Genomic DNA, 21,982 nt, shown 5'->3' with positions numbered 1-21,982 from the left:
TGTAAATATTAATAAATAAGAAATACTTCCACGTTTTCATTTCAATAAAGAAATGAAATGTTTGGCATTCCCATTATACATTATTAGTCTCCACGCCAGAACAATAAACAGAACTTAGCGGAAATTTATGAAATCACTAGTCTCCATATAAAATTTCCGGACACAGCAGTTTTATATCACAAAATAGGCTCGAATATCAATAAACCAACCAAATTGAAACGTTCATTTTCATTTTCTCAAGTACGGTGTTACAGAGCTCTCTGGCACAGCCGGGTTATACGTAAGCACCGCCTTCCAGCTACCCCTGTTTTTCATTCATTCGCGGCTCGCGCCCCGGGACGGGTGTACGTGTTTCGTTCTCCATATAAACAATTATCAACAGTTGTCGTTGTCAAATAGTGTAAAAACACATCGTTTTAAGGTATGTAGAATATCTAAATATGTTTTAGATTAGTAATACTAAAATATTTTGTAGGTTACATTTGACAGAACATTGTTTTCAATGCTCAGCTGGCTGCCTGCTTACCGTAACGGGACGGGCATGGTTTCCGACTGTCAAATTATTATTATAGTATATACGTATTTCATTTTAAGCATTTTGTGACTGACAGAATGTCAATAATTTAGTAAATTTCAATGTAATGTCTTTGGATTTGAATTAATTTCATTTGTTGTATGGAATAATTTAATTTATAGCTTTGCTCTCTTATTGGGAATACATTGCTAAGTGGTATCAAAGTTAAGAATAATGTAGGTATGTAATTATCTACAAAATTATTTAAAATCAGCTTAAAATATAATCAGCTTCACGCCGTATCCCGCACATAGCAGCGTAGACAGTGGGAACCTAGTGTTCCCATTCCTCACTCTCACTTAGTTCCCCACTTTTCTCCGATATTTTCGAGGCATTGCCTTTGCCTCAGTGCCAGAGCGAAGAAATGAAAATATTAAATAATAATTCATTCCCTCGAGTGGGAATGGAACCCACAACGTCGCGTTACAGTCACATCCTCGTGCCGCTGGGCCACGACAACCTCGAACTCAAAATTATTATTTTTTATTTATTAAAGTAGTGGCAATAAAGCTTAAGATGAAGCTTCAAGGATAACTATAACATTAATTTAGAACTTTTCCCACTCTCTTAAGGCGATAAATGTTAACTATGTCAATTAATATTTACTTACTATATCTATATTACTATTTAAATACACAAATTTAATTCTATTCGGTCTACATAAAATTTTTAGTTTCTACTAATAACTCCACGTGTCTCATAGTAAGAAAAAATACGTTAAAAATATACAATTTTCTCTTAATACTGTAATAAGGATATATTTAATTATGAGGTAACGTAATAAAAAAATAAATAAATAACCATTTTCTTTAAGACAATGCCTAAAATATGTACACTGCTTCAAGTTACTTGTACCTACCTATAGAAGATAGGGATGATCGAGCGATGGCTGTAGCAATACATGCATACATTAATGTCTATTCGAGTTTAGAAATCGATATTACCTTATCGATTTGCCAATATCATTTGTTCTATCTATATTATAATAAAATTGTTATAAGCATATGTCTGTTTATTGTAATATATTTGGCGAAAAAATAATGTAGGGGGTATTTTTTTTAGGTTTTAAATTTTAATCTGGCATAATGCTAACTTATATCATCATATTATTATTAATATTATAAATGTGAATGTATGTTTGCTTCGCTTTCATGCGAAAACTACTTAACTAATTATCATGAAACTTTATACACGTATTCTTAGACGTATCAGAAAGAACAGGATATAGTGAACCTAGTGTTAAGACATTTGTACCCTACATTCGCCATATTTTCGGAACGGAAATTGCTGAGGTCATCTTAAGCTTATTATCAAACAAGACAATGCGCGGCAAGGAAATGAAAATAAGTCTTTCCCCCAGAGGGAATGGAACCCACCATCACATAAACCAGGATTTGAACTGAGAACTTCATGTTCTAAAAAAAACCATTATATGAAGCACTACGCTTATGGGTTCAATATTGAAAAAAAGTGAATATATTATTAAATGTATAGATCATTTCTGAAGGTTATTCAGAAATGTTATTGCCTTCCTTTAAAAATTTGTGAAGCGAAACGATCTCTTTCTCATTAAATTTATTCTGAGAATATCTCGAGATGTTTATTCAAATCAATACCAAGCAATTAGGCTTCACTGGCATATTTAGAGTATACCTACTTTGAAAGACGAATCACTTACAACCAGTTTAAAGGAATATTTAATAGGTCTTAGAAATATAAATAAAGTTATAAGGTGTATATTTAGTAGTTTTTTTGGTTAGGTACATCTAGTGTTAAGACACTACGTTCTCCTCTTGCCGTCTAAATCCGCATATACATATATACTCCTTAAATTAATTAAAAATTAGCTACTTCCGTTTGTTTTTTTCTTAAAATTTATCCAATTAGAACTCTAGGTCATTCACTAAATCTCGATAAGGTACATTGTTACTAGGATTTGAACCTACAACCATGGATTGTATAAGCTACTGGCTATTATGAATCTGATGCAATATAATCTCGTCATGTCGGCGCCATACATAATCATGATTCCATAGAATACCTAGTGAAATAAAATTTAATGTATTCTCAAATTAAAGGACCAGTGGATTGAGATCGTTCTTTGAAATGTAATATCTGAGGCTATCATGGCGCAGTGCTATTGAAAACGCGAATTTTGTAGGTTCAATTCCTTTTCCTAAGTGGGGAACGGAGTGTCTTAACAATAGGTTTCCTCTGCCTAACCTGCTGTGTGCGGGATACGGCGTGAAGCTGATTTTTTTTAAATTCCTTTTCGTGGGAAGGATTTTTTTTTCATTTTCGTTTCATGATTAAGTATGGCGCTGAATTCCAGGCCTTACTACGTAATTACTTGAATTCCGAAAATAGAAATCGGATTCTATATCTATGATAGAACGTGAAGCTAACAGGACATGCTGCCAGCTGTATATGCCCACTCATAGCAAGGTAGGCAGGAACTTGGGAACCTAATAGTAAGATTTCCATTAAGACACTTTTGTTCCCCTTTTTCCCCTTTTCTCCTTGTTCCCCTTTTTCTTTTTTTTGGAAGCATTGCGCGTTTAGCGGCGTAACTCAACGCCTCGTAATCAGAGCGACAATATGAAAATATTAAATATTTCATTCGCTTAAATGGGAATCGTACCCACAAACGCCGTGCTGGACAATTCTAGGACAGAACTCCTGCAATAATTTCATTTTTTATTTAAAGAAAACTCTGAAACTGAATAGAAAGTTTTATCTTTTTTCGTCCAACTTTTCACCACAAGTTAAAAGTTCTAACTATGGCACAAGTTGTAACCTTATTATAAGTATTTCATTTTGGTAATTTTACTTTTCCCTATTAAATTTCCCTCGGGATGAGGCTTGATTTGCCAACTCAATTAGAAAGATTAACTGCTTAACTTCTAAGAAAACAGATGGACATATTGTTTTCTATAATATTATACCATATTATATTAAATTCTGAGCATTCATCAGCATATTTTAGTGGAAAATTCCTAAAAAAATTCGTTACTATCTTCAATATCTAATATAGGTCAAATAGACAAATTATATTGTGGATCTAGAAATATTTTCTGGGTGGCCTTTGTCTACAAAAGTTTTTAGGTCAACAAGAAACATAATGAAAAAGTAATTTTTAAAATTAATTAATAAATAACTTTAAAAATTACATGAAAATAATTTTGAAAATAAGTTTTGTCTATATTTTTGTATATATGTTTGTGTTTGACTATAAATCCCAATGGAGTCTATATCATTAAGAACGGCGTTATGTTCTGTAAAGCAAAATCGAAAATATGTATGGTGGACCGATCGCTTTACATAAACTATAAATAATTTTATATTCCAAACAGTTAAGAATAATCTTGTTATTTTCTTATTTAACGTTAAGTCTAGAGTGTAAAATTTTTTCAGACCCAAAAAATAAATAATTACCACAAGAATAGCGTCTTATCAGAAATGAGAGGAATTAATTATATTCTTTATCTACTGATGAAATATCTCTTAAGTCTCAGTTAGTGATCTTAGGTTGCAGGTTCTATACAATTCGCAATTCGGATATTGCTTATATTTAAAATGTTGATTCCATTTGTAATGTAAAGTGCAAAAATATATGGCTCTATATTTTAATCGCGTCGACTGAGATTTAATTTCAGCTTTAGTGTTTAGGTTATATAGTTCAGCTTGAGTCCTCCACGTTCTTGAGAAATAGGATATTAAGGAACGGATAGTCAAAAGTGTGCAGTCACATGAGATTCGCATTTTGGTTTTAACGTGCGAAATCCTAAAAATCCACATATACTAAAGTACTTAGCACTTTCACCCAAAGTGCGTAAACAAAAGAACATAATAACAACTACCTACCTACCCTACCTACCCTGAAAGCAATTCAGGACAGCCTTAAAAATATAGGTCGCGAATGAAAAAAAAAAAAATTTAATACAGATTTAAAAAATAAAACCAAAATAGTTTATCATCTCGCTTTCTTTTAAACTGTTACATTTTCTACTTACATAGTCCATCCGTTATTTATATTCGAATTTCAGAAAGGTAATTGCAGAAGAATGCTATAAAAATCGATATGTATAGATTTTCATATACTAATGATCACGTAAATGGGTTCTATTGGAAAAGCGTGACAGTTTCCCAGATAGCATCAATGTTGTGTAATATTTATTAAATATTCATAGATTGTTCTTATTGATGAGCAATCTATGAATATTTAATAAATGTTAGTCATTTATTGTATAATTGGTTGGTCAATAGTTCGATTCCCACCTGAAGGGATGAATCATTTTCATTTCCTTGCTCTAGTAGCGAGACAAGGCTCGGCGTTGAGTTATCCACTCAATACGCAATGTCTCGAAAATGGGAAAATGGGGAATAAACAAATTAAAATAAATGAAACTGATAATAATATATAATGATTACCTTCAAGGTCAACATATTTATTGCATCATTTTAATGGCCAGAAATGCCAAATATATATTAGGTACCTATATCTACATGTTAATTAGTTGTAATTTCTTAGAAATCGTTATTATCACAAAATATGCGTGATTACTTAAGTTAGCATGCTTGGAAATATTATAAGAGTTACTTTTATTTCATTAGAACTAAATAAATTAACACGCAATTGTAAGTGTTTCAAGTTTGCTACTTTCACTTGGTAAAATAATTATTTTCAATTTAGTACAATCCAAGAGATTACACAAAACGTAAGGTATATATTATTAAGTAAATGTGTTACTGCTTAAATTATAGACTTTTTACCTGCAATATAGTAGCCTACAACTCCGTTTGCATGAACCAGAAAACGTTAATTCTCGTTTTATTTCGTTTTCCTAGGAATTTAGTGAAATCACTTATTGGTTTAGTGCTGCCCTAGATTGCATAAGGAGTTTTTTCGTCAATTTTTAGTATCCTATGCCACGTAGCTTCAGCTATGTGTTATTTTATCAGCGCAACTAGGCGCCGGAGGGCAACTCTTAAAAGAAGAAGAGAGAAGGAGAAGAAAAAAAGAAGAGATCCGTGTCTCTGAGTCACACAGGAGACACACTTGTGATCTTCCTTACTTCCTTGAAATCTCTGTTTTTGGCATCAGCAAAAAGCTAAAGCCAAAGTCAGAGTTCCAGGGCACACTGGGCTTGTGGAGGCCACTAAGGCCAATACTACTACATCGCATCACATATTTAATAAAATTGCAAAAAATTGCACTTTCTCATACTCACCATACCTATTATCCATGAAGGGAAATGAACTTAGGACATCTAGTTTAGCATGCAAGCATATTATCTACCACACCACAACCGGTCATTCTCGCTTTGTATTAAATATATTACGCTTCCTCTGTTTCAACTCGGTGAAGTAATTACAAATGTAGTTCTAAATGTAACGAACGACGTCTAGCGGCCATAGCCCCTACGTAAAGGAAACTATCTTTCCGGCCTTTGAGAAACCTATACCTACTTTCGTGACATAACAATCGTACAAGTGCTGCTTCACGCTTTTTTTTATATGGCTGAATAGACAGAGAGATCTTAGTGGGAGCAGAATTTCAGCAGGAAAGAGGAGAACGAAGACACTCCGTTCCTTTGAAAGTAACCCTAAGATTACAATCAAAACTGAAACCTAGATAAAATATATAAAAAAGTAAATTATTCTGTAAAGTTGTGAATGTGTCAGCAAAGTACATGGTTCCACGGAATTCTAGCATCTGATTGCATGAATATTAGATGCAACGTCCCCAAGTCCTTGTTTGCTATTTGGTAAGGATCTTAAATTGCTGTAAAGAGTTCACTTAACTGTATAAGTTTTAACATAATGAAGTTAAAGTTTTTTTTTCTTTAATATATAAATTAAAGGTTTTAGTTATTTTTTTATTTGAGCTTCACGCTGTATCCTGCATGTAGCATGGTAAGCTGAAGGAACCTAGTGTTAAGGCACTCCACTCCCCACTTTCCGACGAATTCTGGAGGCATTTTGTGTCCTTATGCCATGACTGGCCCCAAGTGTAGATATTACTTATTTACTTATTGCCGCCTTCAATAAAAAGATAAGATTTTTTTTCATTAGAATAGGCTTAGCGTGTAAATCAGAAAGAAAATTGTTGCCTGTACTTTACTACAGATGAAATATAACCCAAGAATCCTTTTTTTTGATTAAGTATAGAGCCCAAGTCATAAAAATCGGGGCAAATTCATTGGAAAAATGCTTATGCGTAGGCCTAATATTACTTACATGATTTTTACATATATTTGCTTTATATCGAAGTAAGTCTAAGTTTTAAAATCAATTTTAAAACTTATACTTCAACAATAAATGAAACCATTCCTAGAAAAATGGTATAACCTAGATTTATATATATATTTTTGGTATTTGATACTTCTAGTATTTGTTTTAACCTGATATTATTTCACCATATGCAAAATATCAAAAACTATTCAGAATAAAATTCGTTCCTGGTTATTTATCTAAAGCACACTCTAGTAAACAATATCGCTGCCTTACTGTCAGCGTAGTCGTATTACGTGTTCAGACGAGGACAATATTCCTTGAGATAATATTATCAAGAGTCAAGTTACAAATTTGTACTATTTTATGGAAAAATATATGTTAAAATTCAATAATGATACTTTCAATTAAGATACTTTCAAAAATGTGTGTTTGGTTAAACGCGCTAATCTCAGGAACTACTAGTTTGATTTGGAAAAAATATTTTTGTATACAAAATCGGGAGACCTAAGGGCTTCCGTGGGTGCGCTGTTAACTTTTTTTTTTTATGAAAAAAGGACATAGCAAACGAGCGTTCGGGTCACCTGATGATGATCACTATGCTAAAATCATTTATTAGTCCCCTTGAAAGTTCTAAAGTTCTGTTTTAAGCCCAAAGGATGAAATAATTATATAATTATCGACATTGTTTAAATTTTAAATGTTAAAAATTATTATTAAATTGTGAATGTCTACCATTGATAGAAATAAGCAAAACGTATAATATATTAAACTTCTTAAGTCCAGTTCGTTACTACAGCATCTGGTAGAACTTATCTACGAGTATATTATAATAGATACATTAGTGTTCGATTAGTTCGCAACCTCAAGTCTTGGTTAGTGGTTACTCAAAACTTTTGTTTTAGAACTTTGCACTTTGTCCAAGCGGGTAGTTTTACTCTGAAAGATCTACAATAATTTGTATTAAATTATAAATTATGAAATAGTGAACTTATATTATTTTATTAATAGCTCTAGTAGGCAAATCGCAGCATTTAGGCGGCAAAAATTGGGCGGAAAGTGAAAAGCGGAGTGTTTTAACACTTAGTTCCTCTACCCACCCTGCTATGGAGGAACAAACATGAAGCTGCAAAAAATATTATATTTTTGACCTCATCAGTATATAATAAACCTAAAACTTTTCCGTTACTAAAAACTAACAGATATCAGAAATTAATAAACTTAAAATTAAAATTTTGCATGAACTTCTTATAAAAAGTGTGGAAAAAGGAAGTTCTAACAGAGGATTTCTCGAAATTCCTATGGGAACAGAAAAAGATGTAATTTCCTATTACAATATTATTTAGATGTAATCTAAAAGTCCACGTAAAGAAAGTTACGGGCGAGTTATACCCTGGGATCCGGCCGTTGAATCCTGCATAAACGAGTTTTCTTAATTAAACCTATATTAATGAATAATACATGATTAGTAGAACAGATTACACCTGGGTTGCCTGGAAGAATCCTGCCGCAATCACCTTTAATTACATTTTTTCGTAACTCGTTTTTGGAGAAAATTGCACCAATACGTTTTTTATATGAATCGCACATCATTTGAAAGATAATCGCGTAAGGAATTGGAAAATTAAGGGTTGCCAGCTCTCAGTCTGCCGCAAGTCTAGGGTTGCCTGGTTTAAACATGTCACTAAATGTTAATAATTTGCACTCATGTGTTTTTTTAATGAATTATATATCAAATTAAAGCTTATTTTTTTCTGAACACTATAAAAAAGGGTTGCCTGAAAAATTCCTGCCGCAAACAGGGGTTGCCAGCGTTTGAAATATTTTATTCCGGTTCCGTTTGACTATGAGAATAGACGATGAAATGCGCGGTCTGCCTTATGTTTTAAAGTAAAATATTATATAATAGAAGGTCAATCTTAAAATCAATGTTTATTCTAATTGTTCACCTGTTAAATGATGATTTTAATCATATTAAGTACACGCAGAAAACTATTTAAAGATCATAGGGCAGAAGAAATCATCCTTATTTTTCAAGTAAAATAATGAATCTATAATATTGAGTCTTTGCAAAATCTATTTTCTAAATACTAATATTTATTTATTAATTTAAATAACCCTTTCAAAGCAACTAAATTATCTAATTAAGTAAATGTTTACAAATATCGATCTACTATAAGGTATTAATTACAACATGTTTCCTTAATATAATGAGAGGTGACAATTATTGCGGATATTTTTTTATTAATTAAGAAAATATGGAAAATTACATTTCAATAAACAATCTCTCTCTCTCTTCGCCCTCTGCTTGTTTGATTTGACAACGCCGTCCGTATCCGTAGAAAGAACTATGGCGCCCATCTTTTTGGTACGAATATTTACGTTTTTGCAAAGTAAATGAAAACTATTCAACTAATAAAAACTATTAAAAAATATAGATAAAAAAATGTCGCTAGCAAGAACTTGTCCTGATAGTTTTTAAGGCATTTAGGTCTGAAAGAATTGTTCTTATAATTATAATAAAGCGTAATCACTCACTCACGTCCCTAACTTAGTGTAATCAAAACTGAGGCAATTCCCACGGCCACAATTGTCACATTTTATTAAACTATATAATATTAAAGATTATAGTATACTTTCGTTTTGCATTAGAAAATAATTAAAAAATACTTCTTTATATTTTTGTTTTAAAACAATGAACTTTTTGTAACACTGTAAATGATAACCGTGCATTGTGTCACTATTTAAAAAAATGTCTCTGTATTTAAAATTCATTTTTTGGCGAAACAACAACATAATTTTACACTTTTGGAAAGATTCCTTGTTAAATTCTATCACATTTTCACATCTTCATTTTTGTCAAGTAAAAACGTCTTTACTCCAAAACGAAAGGTAAGTAACTAAGTAATATGCTTAAAAACAACTCATTTGGCCATCTGCACTTTTATTGCATTTAGAAACAATACATCTTCGAAAATAATTTTATTGCATTTGGTTTGCTTTGTATCGCGCCGCAAAATGTTTATCTATAGTAAAAAATAGCCAACTAATTGATATTTGCCGACTCTTGGTCATAAACCGTAAATAGCGTTTATTAGTCGGCATTACTGTCAGATTTTCTTCGAATTTATTTTGCTAACTTAGTTTTGTTTAATATAATTCTATTATATATATTTCTTTCCTATGCAAATTATTAAAAATTGCGTGAGAAAAAATCAAATCAAATCAAATCAAACAAGTAGAGGACGAAGAGAGAGAGAGAGAGAGAGAGAGTTCATTGAAATGTATTTTTCAATATAATTAATAAAAAAAATATCCGCAATAATGGTCACCCTTCTTTATATTAAGGGAACATGATGTATATGTATGTATATTAATAGTTTATAGAAGATCGATATTTGTAAACATTTATTTAATTAGATAATTTAATTGTTTCAAAATGGTAATTTAAATTAATAATTAATTATTTAATTTAATTTAAATATTAGTATTTAGAAAATAGATTTTGCAAAGACTCAATATTATAGATTCATTATTTTACTTGAAAAATAAGGATGATTTCTTCTGCCCTATGATCTTTAAATAGTTTTCTGCGTGTACTTAATATGATTAAAATCATCATTTAACAGGTAAACAATTAGAATAAACATTGATTTTAAGATTGACCTTCTATTATATAATATTTTACTTTAAAACATAAGGCAGACCGCGCATTTCATCGTCTATTCTCATAGTCAAACGGAACCGGAATAAAATATTTCAAACGCTGGCAACCCCTGTTTGCGGCAGGAATTTTTCAGGCAACCCTTTTTTATAGTGTTCAGAAAAAAATAAGCTTTAATTTGATATATAATTCATTAAAAAAACACATGAGTGCAAATTATTAACATTTAGTGACATGTTTAAACCAGGCAACCCTAGACTTGCGGCAGACTGAGAGCTGGCAACCCTTAATTTTCCAATTCCTTACGCGATTATCTTTCAAATGATGTGCGATTCATATAAAAAACGTATTGGTGCAATTTTCTCCAAAAACGAGTTACGAAAAAATGTAATTAAAGGTGATTGCGGCAGGATTCTTCCAGGCAACCCAGGTGTAATCTGTTCTACTAATCATGTATTATTCATTAATATAGGTTTAATTAAGAAAACTCGTTTATGCAGGATTCAACGGTCGGATCCCAGTCTATTAGTTTTATATGTTTATAAACACTAATTACTCATTTAAAGAGTAATAGAAGATTAAATGATTTATTACTATACTTTTCTTTGTTTACCTTAGTTAGTTTCTTAGGATGGATGGCATTTTAAAGAGTTTGCCTAATGCTTTGTTATAAATCTGCCCTAAGTTGTTACTTGAGCTTAATGCTGCCCCAATTGGTTTACATTATTCTTTTGGATTCAAGGATATTGAAGTCAAAAAAATCTATTCTGTATTATATAGTGTAATAGTTATATTAGAAATATGAATACTGAAGCTAAATTTGAATTTGGAACCCATACGTCAAATCTTTGTCAGAACAGGGAATCGAAACCATTTTAACTTAAATATTCTCCAAACCAAGACTAAATATAACTTATTGGACATTGAATTGTAACTTTACATAACTACAATTGAAATTTTTCAATTATATTACAATGACGCAATCTGCATTTCTTATTTACATTTTAAACTTAAGAAGTACTGACACCATCACAGTCTATCCTCTATTGGTTCATCCCATTGCAGGAGCTTAGAGCAGTGCTTAGGCTTGAACCCTATGTATAGATCTCTACCAGCTTAACTTCTGTCTCCTATATATGTAGAGAGAAAAATATATGGCTATAAGGCTTTATTTATGTTATATACGTATATTATAATACCATATACCTTTGTAACGTTTAAGCCTTTTACTTTGACACAAGATGACCACAAAGAGCGAAGGGCACCAACTAATCTCAGATTTCCATTATATATTGATGACGGCACCGTTTTAGTATTGATTAGCTTTTCAAAGCAGACGATATTGTTTTCACATTATAATATAAATGGTAATACATTTAATTAAGATTCTATTGAAACCTGACCCAGTGACCCTTGACTTCCAAGATATAGCGATAGAGTTGATACGTATAAGAGGCTTTAATCTTTTCTTTTATACTTTTTTCTTGTCTTATTCTTAAGTAATGATTACTAAGCGGATTGGGAGACATTGTATATTGACATGAGGAACCCCAAAAAGCCACTATATTTATCCAGATAGAGGATATTTGTTTTAAATAGGCTGCCTTTGAAAGTCTCGAGCTTTTTCTAAAATTCAAGCTAAGCTTAGCTAGAGCTCTTTGATCTGATATCGGTACTTGAACTCTTGACAGACAGACGGACGGATGGACATACGGACGGACAACAAAGTGGTTCTTATAAGGGTGATCTTATAAAGATTTATTTTTTTCCTAAAAAGGTACGGAACCCTAAAAATAAATATATTTTTTTATTTAATTTATTGTGGTCAATATAATAATATTATTAGATCGCGAAAGTAATTCAGATAAGAAAATGCCTCCATGACCTCAACTATTTTTGTACTTTTAACAAAAATATTTTATAATATCGAATTCTCTTTAATTCCAACATTAGGCTTAAAGCTACGTGCTCTAAGCTTAAACCTCACTTAAAAATGTATAAGCCTTTTCAAATGAAGTGTAAAAGTAAATAACAAAATCTCCAGTAATCGGACGGATTGGTGTCACTTAAGTCGCCCACACATACTCGCACTTTTAACCTACTTTCAATGAAAAGAATTTTTTATTTCTAAGCTTGGCTGAGACGGCTTAGATATAATAGCTTAGTGAACAGCCCATTTTCTGCAGTACATGGATTCGAATTAGGCAAACATAGTGTAGGACGCCCTACAGCACGACGGACAGATGATTTAAAGAAGGTGGCACCGGATGGATGCGAGAAGCCCAGGACCGGGATGGTTGGCGCTTGATGATGGAGGCCTACGTTCAGCAGTGGACGGCGATAGGCTGATGATATGGATTCGAATCCGTACAGAATACATTTTTGCTGTAATTTAAATACTTAAGATTTGAATAATGGATAATTTTTATAATGATAAGAACTAAAAAAAAAACTCTTTTATTTCGACTCGCCTTTTATTATTGTATTGTATTTGTATTTTGTCTTACCATCAATAAATTTGGCAGTTAAAGGCTCATTAGAGTGTGATGTTTTTTAACTATATAATTTTTGCACTCTATTCTCTCTTATATTAAAAGTAAAAATAAAAAATAGTCATAAAAACTTTAATTTTCTTAAAAAATTCTGCCAAATAAGATTTTTGACGCCCTCGTCTCTCGTTTAACATTTTTTATTTGACGTTTAAAACCCTCATAGTGAGAGGGTACTTTAGGAGGCTGAGCTCGAAATAAAAATATCTTGTAAGAATTTTCTCGCCGTATTTAAATAGACACCTCCACGTGAGCTCCACTATGCCAGTATTTTTTTTATTTTATACTTTATTTTTATAGCAAATGACCTATATTGAAATGTTAGTTAATTTTAATTTATTACTTCATACTGTACACGCACAAGTTCAGTTTTTATTCTCGCATAGCAAAGTAGGCAGAAGAACCTAGTGTTATGCCACTCCGATCGCCTATAGTTCAATTCGATTAAATACCTAGCAAGATAAGCATGGGAAAACTGCACCGGCTTCTAATGACTCATTTTTAGTTGTGAGTTCGGTTCCGGCTCGGGGGAATGAAATATCTTATTTTATACTATTTTATCGGTCTGTTAACGAGGCAGACGGCGTTGAGTCGTGATTTCTACGGAAAGTGGAGAACGGAAGTGTCTTAACGGAGAATAGGTTGTCTTAACACTAGTTTCTCAGGTTCCTTCTGCCTTCTCTGTCATTTGCTGGTATAGCGTGAAACTAAAAAAACATTGCCCTAAATGAATATCGAACGCATAACCATTGCATTAATGATTCGTACATTATCCCACTGCACCACGAAATAGTAATAAAATATTAATTCCTAAGCATTTACTTAATCATTCACGTTAATGAACAGCTCTCAAAGACTATCTCGACACAATGAAGGTCGGGAATCTGGCTCATGCTGTTGAAAGGTTTCCGAGGTAAACATGTAGACCATGGGTTTAAATTTAATTCCTTTTAAAATAGACGAATCAAATTTAATCTAACTTTTTAAGGTTTCTAATTAGTATTCTATTTGAGATATGCTTAGAAGATGTTTCTTGTTTTATTATTGTTTTGCATACTCTGGAATTGGGGAAGGCCTATGTCCAACAGTGGACAAAAGATGGTTGTTGATGATGATGATGATGATGATACTCTGGAATAAGCTTCATCTCTTCGTTCCCTACTTTCTTATAAAGAAATTACCGGGGCCACTCTGTGTAATCTCTTATGGGGGAAAAAGTGTTAAGGTGCTCTTTTTTTTATGAGGGCTCCTTTTTCTATAATAAAATACTTTTACAACTTTAGAAACTAATAAAAACTTAACAACGATCTTTTATACAAATTTCAATAGAAACAAGGAAATTAATTATTGGCGGCACGTGCCGTTGTAGAAGTTTTTTACCATAGAGATAATTTGAAACATCCACAACTTTGGCAAGGGACCCAAAGTTAAACTTTGTTCAGCATTAAATCAAAATGGCGATTAAAAATAACTTCCTTCTACTTCAATATCGATCTATTAGTATTAACTTATGTAGATATAGTTTTTATTTTATAGATTATCCTATTTAATAGATATTTTGCTATTTTTTTTATATTTTATTTTAATTAATTGTTTAGAGGTCAGTCGTGGCGAGTATGATGCGAAATCGACTGGTAGTGGGTTCGATACCCACTCGAGGGAATGAAATATTTATCTAAATTTATATTTTCATTTCTTTGCTCTGGTGTCGAGGCAAAGCACGCGTTGATTTCTGTCACTTCACACACGGAATGCCCCCAAAATTCGGCGCATAGTGGAATGGTGGTGTCTTAATGGGAACAGAGTATCTTAACGGTAGGTTCCCTCTGCTTATCCTGCTATATATACAGCATAGATCTCAAAAAAGTGTAACTCATATTTCCATTTGAGTATAGGCGGCGCAAAGTTGCGAGTCAAAACTAGTGCAAAATAAAATCAAATTATGTTGTCCCCATCGAAGTCACCTTGAGACAAGTTCTATTGAATCCTGTCGTATTAATTCAGGGCATCCATAAGATTTATTCGTCACACAAATAAATGAGATTGGGAAAACTTTATTAGTGCCCCCATAAATTTGGTGTTATTGAAAAACTTTCGGATTTATATACAAACGTATAGGTCGTTGTCGAAAATATTTCTAGAAAGGTCAAGTGCAGGTTGACCTTTAAAATGATATTTCTAGAAGCTCTACAAATACTCGTTATGTAATACATCGATATTAATCAATTTTAAAGCATAATTTTCTACTACGATTATAGAGGTAGGTGTAGCAGTGACATTGACATGTGGGAAATTGCCTGTAAATCATTTATTATTTACCCAAATACCCCTAAAATAGGTATTTTCAAGGTTCTTGGACATGTTGTTTAAATGTTTCAGAAAGCTTCTCAATATCTGGTAACATATGTGTATTATTTGCAAGGTTTTTTTTTAACTTATATTATGTTTCTTTTCTTTTCAGATCAAGATGAAGAAAAACTAAAAGAAATCATAAATAAATAAATATATTTAAATTGACAAATTTAATCAGACAATAAAAAGCCAAATTATTCATATATTAGTTGTTCATAAATGTATTTTAATTGGTTTGTTAAAAACATAAATTATTTACACAAAAATAAATAATTTCAATATTTTAACTGATAATATTGATATATTTAATAAATAAAAATATAAAATAATAAAAAATGAGTTGTGACTCTCCATCATCAGCTAAAAAACTAAACTTAGAGAAAGCTTCTAATTTTATGAGGCAATTCAGAGATCCCGATTCGAGGGAACTTAAGAAGTTGTCGGCGAACCAGTTCATGGAAGTTTGGAGTCACTACGATGGAGATGGTGAGTTTGTAGAATATTACTTCTATGATTTGATATATTTCATATAAACCACTAAGGAGAGGAGGCCAGGCCACCCCCCTTAAAAGATATCTAAATAAGTTCACTAGAAGTTGTGCTATATAATAAAACGAAACAAATTAAACAAAACTGAGGCTAACCAGTATTCGACGTTTCTCATATAAATCTAAAGTTCTATATTAATTTAAGTAATAATAGCGAGGAGGGAAAACCGCAATGCTTTTATGAATCTAGGCAAAAGATTAAATATTTCTATAATGAAAACTCTAGGTTAAGTTTTTATGGAGATACCTAGCTTTATTTTGACGCCTCTTAGTTTATTAATTACTGGAGTGTTTTAAAAGATATTTAATTATTTTTTTTACCCACTCAAGTGTTTCTTCGTGGTATATTAAGCATTTTTTTCAGTTTTAAGCCTTTTCACTTATGTAGTGGTATAGGCAGATGGAACGTGCGTAGGAAACCTTCACTTTTGTCCAATTTTCAAAACATAGCAATATAAGTAACGGAATTCAACGCCGCACTTTGTCTCCAGAGCTAAGAATTCAAAACCTCGAATGCCTTTTTTTTATTAGACATATTTACATATTGCTTTATAAAATGCAACATAGTTCATTTTCATAAAATTGTTGGTCGTTCTTCCTTTTACATAAATAAAGAGAGAATTTACCAAAACTTATTACTAATAGTAACATTCACTCATAAAATGTCAAAATGCGGGACTTTTTCAGTGCAGAAAATCTAGTTAGAAAGCAATCTATTCACAATTGACCGCCCGAAGAATGAAAAAAACGTTCTACTGACTTCAGTAGAACGTTTTTTTCATCTGCATTCTGCATCTAGCATATAGCAAAATAGACAGATTGAACCTAGTGTTCTGACACTTCGTTTCCAATTTTCCGTCTTATTTTAAAGACTTGCTTGTTGATTGGTCGAACTTATCGCCGTGCTTTTTGCCTTGCCAGAGCGTAGAAATGAAAGTATTAAGAAATATATTTTTTTATTCAGATGGGGATCGAACCCACAACCCTCACGTCACAGTCACAACAATTGTATATACAAAGAATATAAAAAAATTAAAGTTCAAAACATATTTGAACAATTTCAAAACTTTTGCTATGTTTAAAAATCTTTAAACAACCCGTAGTTAAAAGTCTGCGTGGATGTATTTCGCAACAATGGAAACGCATTCAACAAAACGAAAATATGAATATTGTAGGGTTGTCAAAACGCTAATTTAATTTCTAGCCAACGTTATATATTAATAGAGTATAGATGGAAAATCCTATTTTACCAATTCTAGTAGGAATTTTGAGAAACGTAACGCATCTCTCAATTATTCTTCCCCTAGCTTTTTACTCTATCATTCAACACACATAGTGTCATGACACTTTAATTTCCAAATTTGAAACATTGCGTAGATGGAAACGCAAGTAAAATAGACCAAATACTTAAAAATACATAAGCACAACCCTAGCGTGAAATATCCGGAACAAATATAAGCGTCCATTCTTTATAACCGTGATTTTTATTCGCATATATTGAAAAGCTTTTCATTTTGATCGTTTCTAAAGAAATAAAACTAAAAACACAGTTGCTTTGGCTAACATTAACTGTAACGATGTTTTTCTACTATATATTTTATATATTATCAAACTAGAAACAAAGTGTGACTATAAACTCGACTGGTTGTGGCTTTGATCGTCATTCAAGGAAAAGAAATATTAAAATTTAAATATATATAATACAGCGTGAAGCTGAAAAAAAATAATTTAAATTATAGTTCTTCCAAAATAATCACAACTTAAAATACTAGTCACAAATTAATATTCCCTAGTCTCCGTACGTTTACTTACGAATGGCAAGAAAATGAAAAAAACATAGGAAAGTCTAAATATTTTAAAAAATTACAATGTCATGTATGTTCCTCGGGCCCCGTGCCGCGAGAAAAAAATGAGTTCCTAGGTTCCATATCTCTACCCTGTCTTCCGCTGAAACCGCTATGAAAAAGACAAAAAAGGTAGAGATCGAAGTGTTTTGACACTATTGTCTCCACCTACTTTGTTATATGCAAGTGACATGAAAAAATAAAATAAATATAGGAATAAATATAACAAAATCCTCATCCCATAATAGGGAAGAGTGGAGGCTTTTACTTTCTAAATGGTTCATTAATTTTAAATCAAATTCAGTTGGTCACCCGACTAAGTGCTCTAAAGGACCTCTAATTGGTAAATGTTATAAAGTATTAACATCTGAATATTTACCTTAAAATCTCAAATTTAACATGTTGTTTTATAATATTTTTTAAATATTAGTTATACGTAAAAGCACGTGTTGGCATTACGACCTTACCGCGTAAATTAAAAACAAGAATTTATTATCTATTTTTTTAGTTTTACGTATCTCCTACTGGCCCGCATGGGCTAGTGTCCAATTTTGAGACATTGTTTGCTGAACCTCGGAGCTTATTTTTTGCCAGTACAAGAATACAGTCATATTAAATTAATAACAATATATGATCAAGACATGGCATTCAGGTAGAACGTAAATAAACAAGTCGATACTGGCCGGAGCCTTGGTAAATAAGTTATCTGGAACCTTGGCCTTGAATCGAAATAGAGAAACTTTTATATTTTAGTTTCTCTGTTTAATAATATTTAAGTGGCACATAAAACTACATTGATCTAAAATTTACTGTCATATTCCATTCTACTTCAGGATTTTTCTCCCATTGCCTATCTTAGGCAGAGGAAACCTAGTGTTAAAACACTTTTCCTCACTCCTATGCCCAATTTTCAAGCCTTTAAGTGTTGAGCGGCAGAAATGGATAATTATTTATTATAATCATTCCTTAATATTTAATATTTTCGTTTCCTCATTCTGGTTACAAGGGTTCTCTCAATTTTTTTATAATTTTTGTGGACATGCATGCATTTAATTGGCATCGTGGCCTAGCAGAGCTAAATATAGTAAGCTCTAATTATCGCTTTAAACGAGAAAAAAAACGGCAAAATCTGTCACAAACCTATAGTTTTATAGTAATCCTACTAATATTATAAATATGAAAGTTTGTGAAGATGGATGTTTATTCCACTTTCACCCAAAAACTACTGAATCGATTTAGATGAAACTTTACAGTAGTATAGCTTATACATAAAGAAATTCAAATTAAGTATTTAAGTAAGCTGTTAGCTGCAGAGCTCGCAATGAGTACAAATCACTAAGAGTCCGCCTGTTAGGAATGATGCAATTGCCTTAATTAACGACCACTTTACCCTGGATAGATCGCAGTGCTGAGAACTTGGTGGATCCACTTTGTAATAGAATTTGTCTCCTCGTTTCATTTTGGTTGCTAATCTGTGGTGGAACAATGGGTGGATGGAAAATAGAGAATACAAGGGGTCCCTTAAATAAATAGAATTACTATATCTTATATCTCACTACAATATGACTTGACGCCGTCTGAACGTAAAGCGATGGTTGTAGGTTCGATTCTCACTCGCGGGAATGATTTATTTTCATTAGTTAGCTGGTAATAAGGCTGCTTAACGTGTGCTTAACTAATTTAATCGATTTTTTATTTGCTATCTACTGCTGGCCTCTTTGTTTATTCAAATCATTATTAAATTTATTTTTTTTAATAGTCGTAATTGTATACGTTTGTCCGACGACCTTCATATGATAAAATGCCTCTAATGTAATATCTAGGTACACTATACTATAATTGATATATTATTAGTTTTTTTTATAAGAAAATATTATCTCAATTTTTTTTATTTATTTCTGTTTTATTTTTATTTCTCCTTTGTGTGTTTTCCATGTAACGTGACATCGGCGAAGTGATTAGTGCTGAACTGGCACGCTCGGAACGCCATAGATAAAGTACAACTACAACTATTTTTTTTTAAATAATTTGTTTACAATCAAAATCAATATAGCAAGCTAAAAGTATGTATACTACGTAGTATACCTAAATAATATATCACCTTAGATCCGCTCCGCGTCACCTCTATTATAAAACTGAGGATGACACATTCTACATATCTGCACGTACATTATAATAGATGTTAAATTATATATGAGTCCACTGTTGCACAGTGGCATAAGCGTGTAACCGTAAATGCGAAGGTTGTGGGTTTGATTTCCGCTATGGGCAATTATTATTTATTAATATTTTCATTTGTTGCTATCAGTGAATGAAAATAAAATATATATAACACACACTACCATATTTGGCAATACACACTTTTTGTATATATGTGACATTGCATAGGTACACGTTGCTATGGCAACGCGTATATGTTTTATACGTCAATTGCTTCTGTAGTGTTATTAATTATGACTGTGACATTATGCTGACGTTGGTTGTCAGTCATTTATTTACTGCAGACTGTGTCACAGTCAGAATATCGAATAAATCTTATTGACATTTCATACATACCTACATATATAATATGTTTATACTTAATGGTGGACATTTTGAAATTCCATCATACACCATTTATATTACATCTAGAAGTACAATTTACAAGTTATATTGTTGTTTTTTAGCTTTACGCTGTGATCACAAGTAGCAGGTAAGGTAAAGGGTACATAGGGTTAAAACACACTGTCCCCCACTTACTGCCCATTTTTCGACATATTGCGAACGTCAACGCCGCGTTTATTATTTTATGTAATGTATGTATATGTGACTATCAAAATATGATAAAAAAACCAGTTAAGTGCGAGTCGGATTCGCACACCGAGGCTTCCGTACGTTGAGGTACAGAACCCCAACCCCAGTGAAGTCGTTGTCTTCTTTATCTTCTTTTTGATAATTGCTAAACGAGCAGGTAATGGCGAGCGAAGCGAAAAGGGCACAAAAGTCCTCTCCCTATGTAATGTAAGAACAGCTTAGAAAAAGGAATATCGTAAAAGCGTAAATCATCAAACATATATCATCAAACAATTCCCTTTTACGTTCTCAAAACTTTGTTTACTTTAAACAATTCGTGTACTTCGGGGACATTGAAATATTTTATAAAAGCTACTTTCAGCAATCACTGTATTGAGGCTAAGTGTGTCATACATGCTATAAAAGTCACGGCCCAGAGGGAATTGAAAGAATAACGAAAACGTTAGAGTGGATCAGACTACGATTTATGTTGAAATATAGGACTGTAAATATATTTTTTTAAGTAATTATAAAAGTCTGGTATTTTTTATAATATTTTCAAACGAGACCGTCGTGGCGCAGGGGCGTAAGAGTGTGACTGTAACGCGACGGTTGAGAGTTCGAATCCCACTTATGGAACTAACACATGTCCTTGCTCTGTTAACGAGGCAAAGCGTGACTTTGAATCCTTCTTTTCAATGACGTTTCAGTTTACCAAATTAAATATTCACATGCAAGTCGCTTATAGTAAAAAAAAATTTCCATTTCCATTTCTTGGCCTTATTTGCGTGCAAAGGTACTTTATGCATAGTGTAAGATTTGAATTTATTTATGTTTTTAACCGACTTTAATAAAAACGAGTTATCAGTTTGAAATCTATCCAGGTGGATATAATATTCCATCTTAGGCATGAGTTCAAATTCAATAAAATAGTTCAGTCGTTTAAAAGGAGTCGTATAATATAGTTAACTGCTAGTCCTATGTAAAAATTCTAGATATTGACAGTATCAGTTTTACATTATATTTTTTAAATCATATATTACTTATAGGTTAATATAATTGTAAATAGTCAAAGGCAAATATTTCATACTAAGTTTAATCTTAATCCCAGCAACCTTGAAACCACCGTATTAAATGCTTATTAAAACATCGTGACCGCACGTACCTACATAGGTTGTAATAGAAAATAATTAATGAGAAAATATTTTTTTTTACTTACATAAAATCACCTTGACATTTTAAATTAAAAATTACATTAAATCTAAATAACTTGCGTTCGATGTAAACTCAAATTAGCATTATGTCGAGGAAAAGTGGGATTTTTAAACGTTTTTTTTTGACGTATCTTATCTATAAAAAAATAAATTATAATTACATTTTATTCCTTAGCTTTGAATTCAAACCACATTATAATATTAACGATTAAATTAGTAAAGTTTTGTAAA

At 31.8% G+C, this 21,982-nt stretch overlaps 1 protein-coding gene across 2 annotated transcripts in view; it reads left to right on the top strand.

Moving 5' to 3' along the window:
• The first annotated feature begins 286 nt into the window (after positions 1-286).
• The window catches only part of Cbp53E (Calbindin 53E), a 62,580-nt gene continuing 40,884 nt past the window's right edge, over positions 287-21,982 (top strand). For both annotated transcript variants that reach the window (XM_085194116.1, XM_085194115.1), the window contains exons 1-2: positions 287-421; positions 15,483-15,859. In XM_085194116.1, the coding sequence (XP_085050242.1) occupies positions 15,709-15,859 (151 nt within the window). In that variant the 5' untranslated portion in view covers positions 287-421; positions 15,483-15,708. The remainder of the gene's footprint in view (positions 422-15,482; positions 15,860-21,982) is intronic.

The sequence above is a fragment of the Heliconius melpomene genome, chromosome 12 (assembly GCF_056956725.1).
Source record: "Heliconius melpomene rosina isolate 202511_hmr_F chromosome 12, ASM5695672v1, whole genome shotgun sequence".
NCBI classification, from domain to species: domain Eukaryota; kingdom Metazoa; phylum Arthropoda; class Insecta; order Lepidoptera; family Nymphalidae; genus Heliconius; species Heliconius melpomene.
This window is presented reverse-complemented; position numbering and strand designations above follow the sequence as displayed.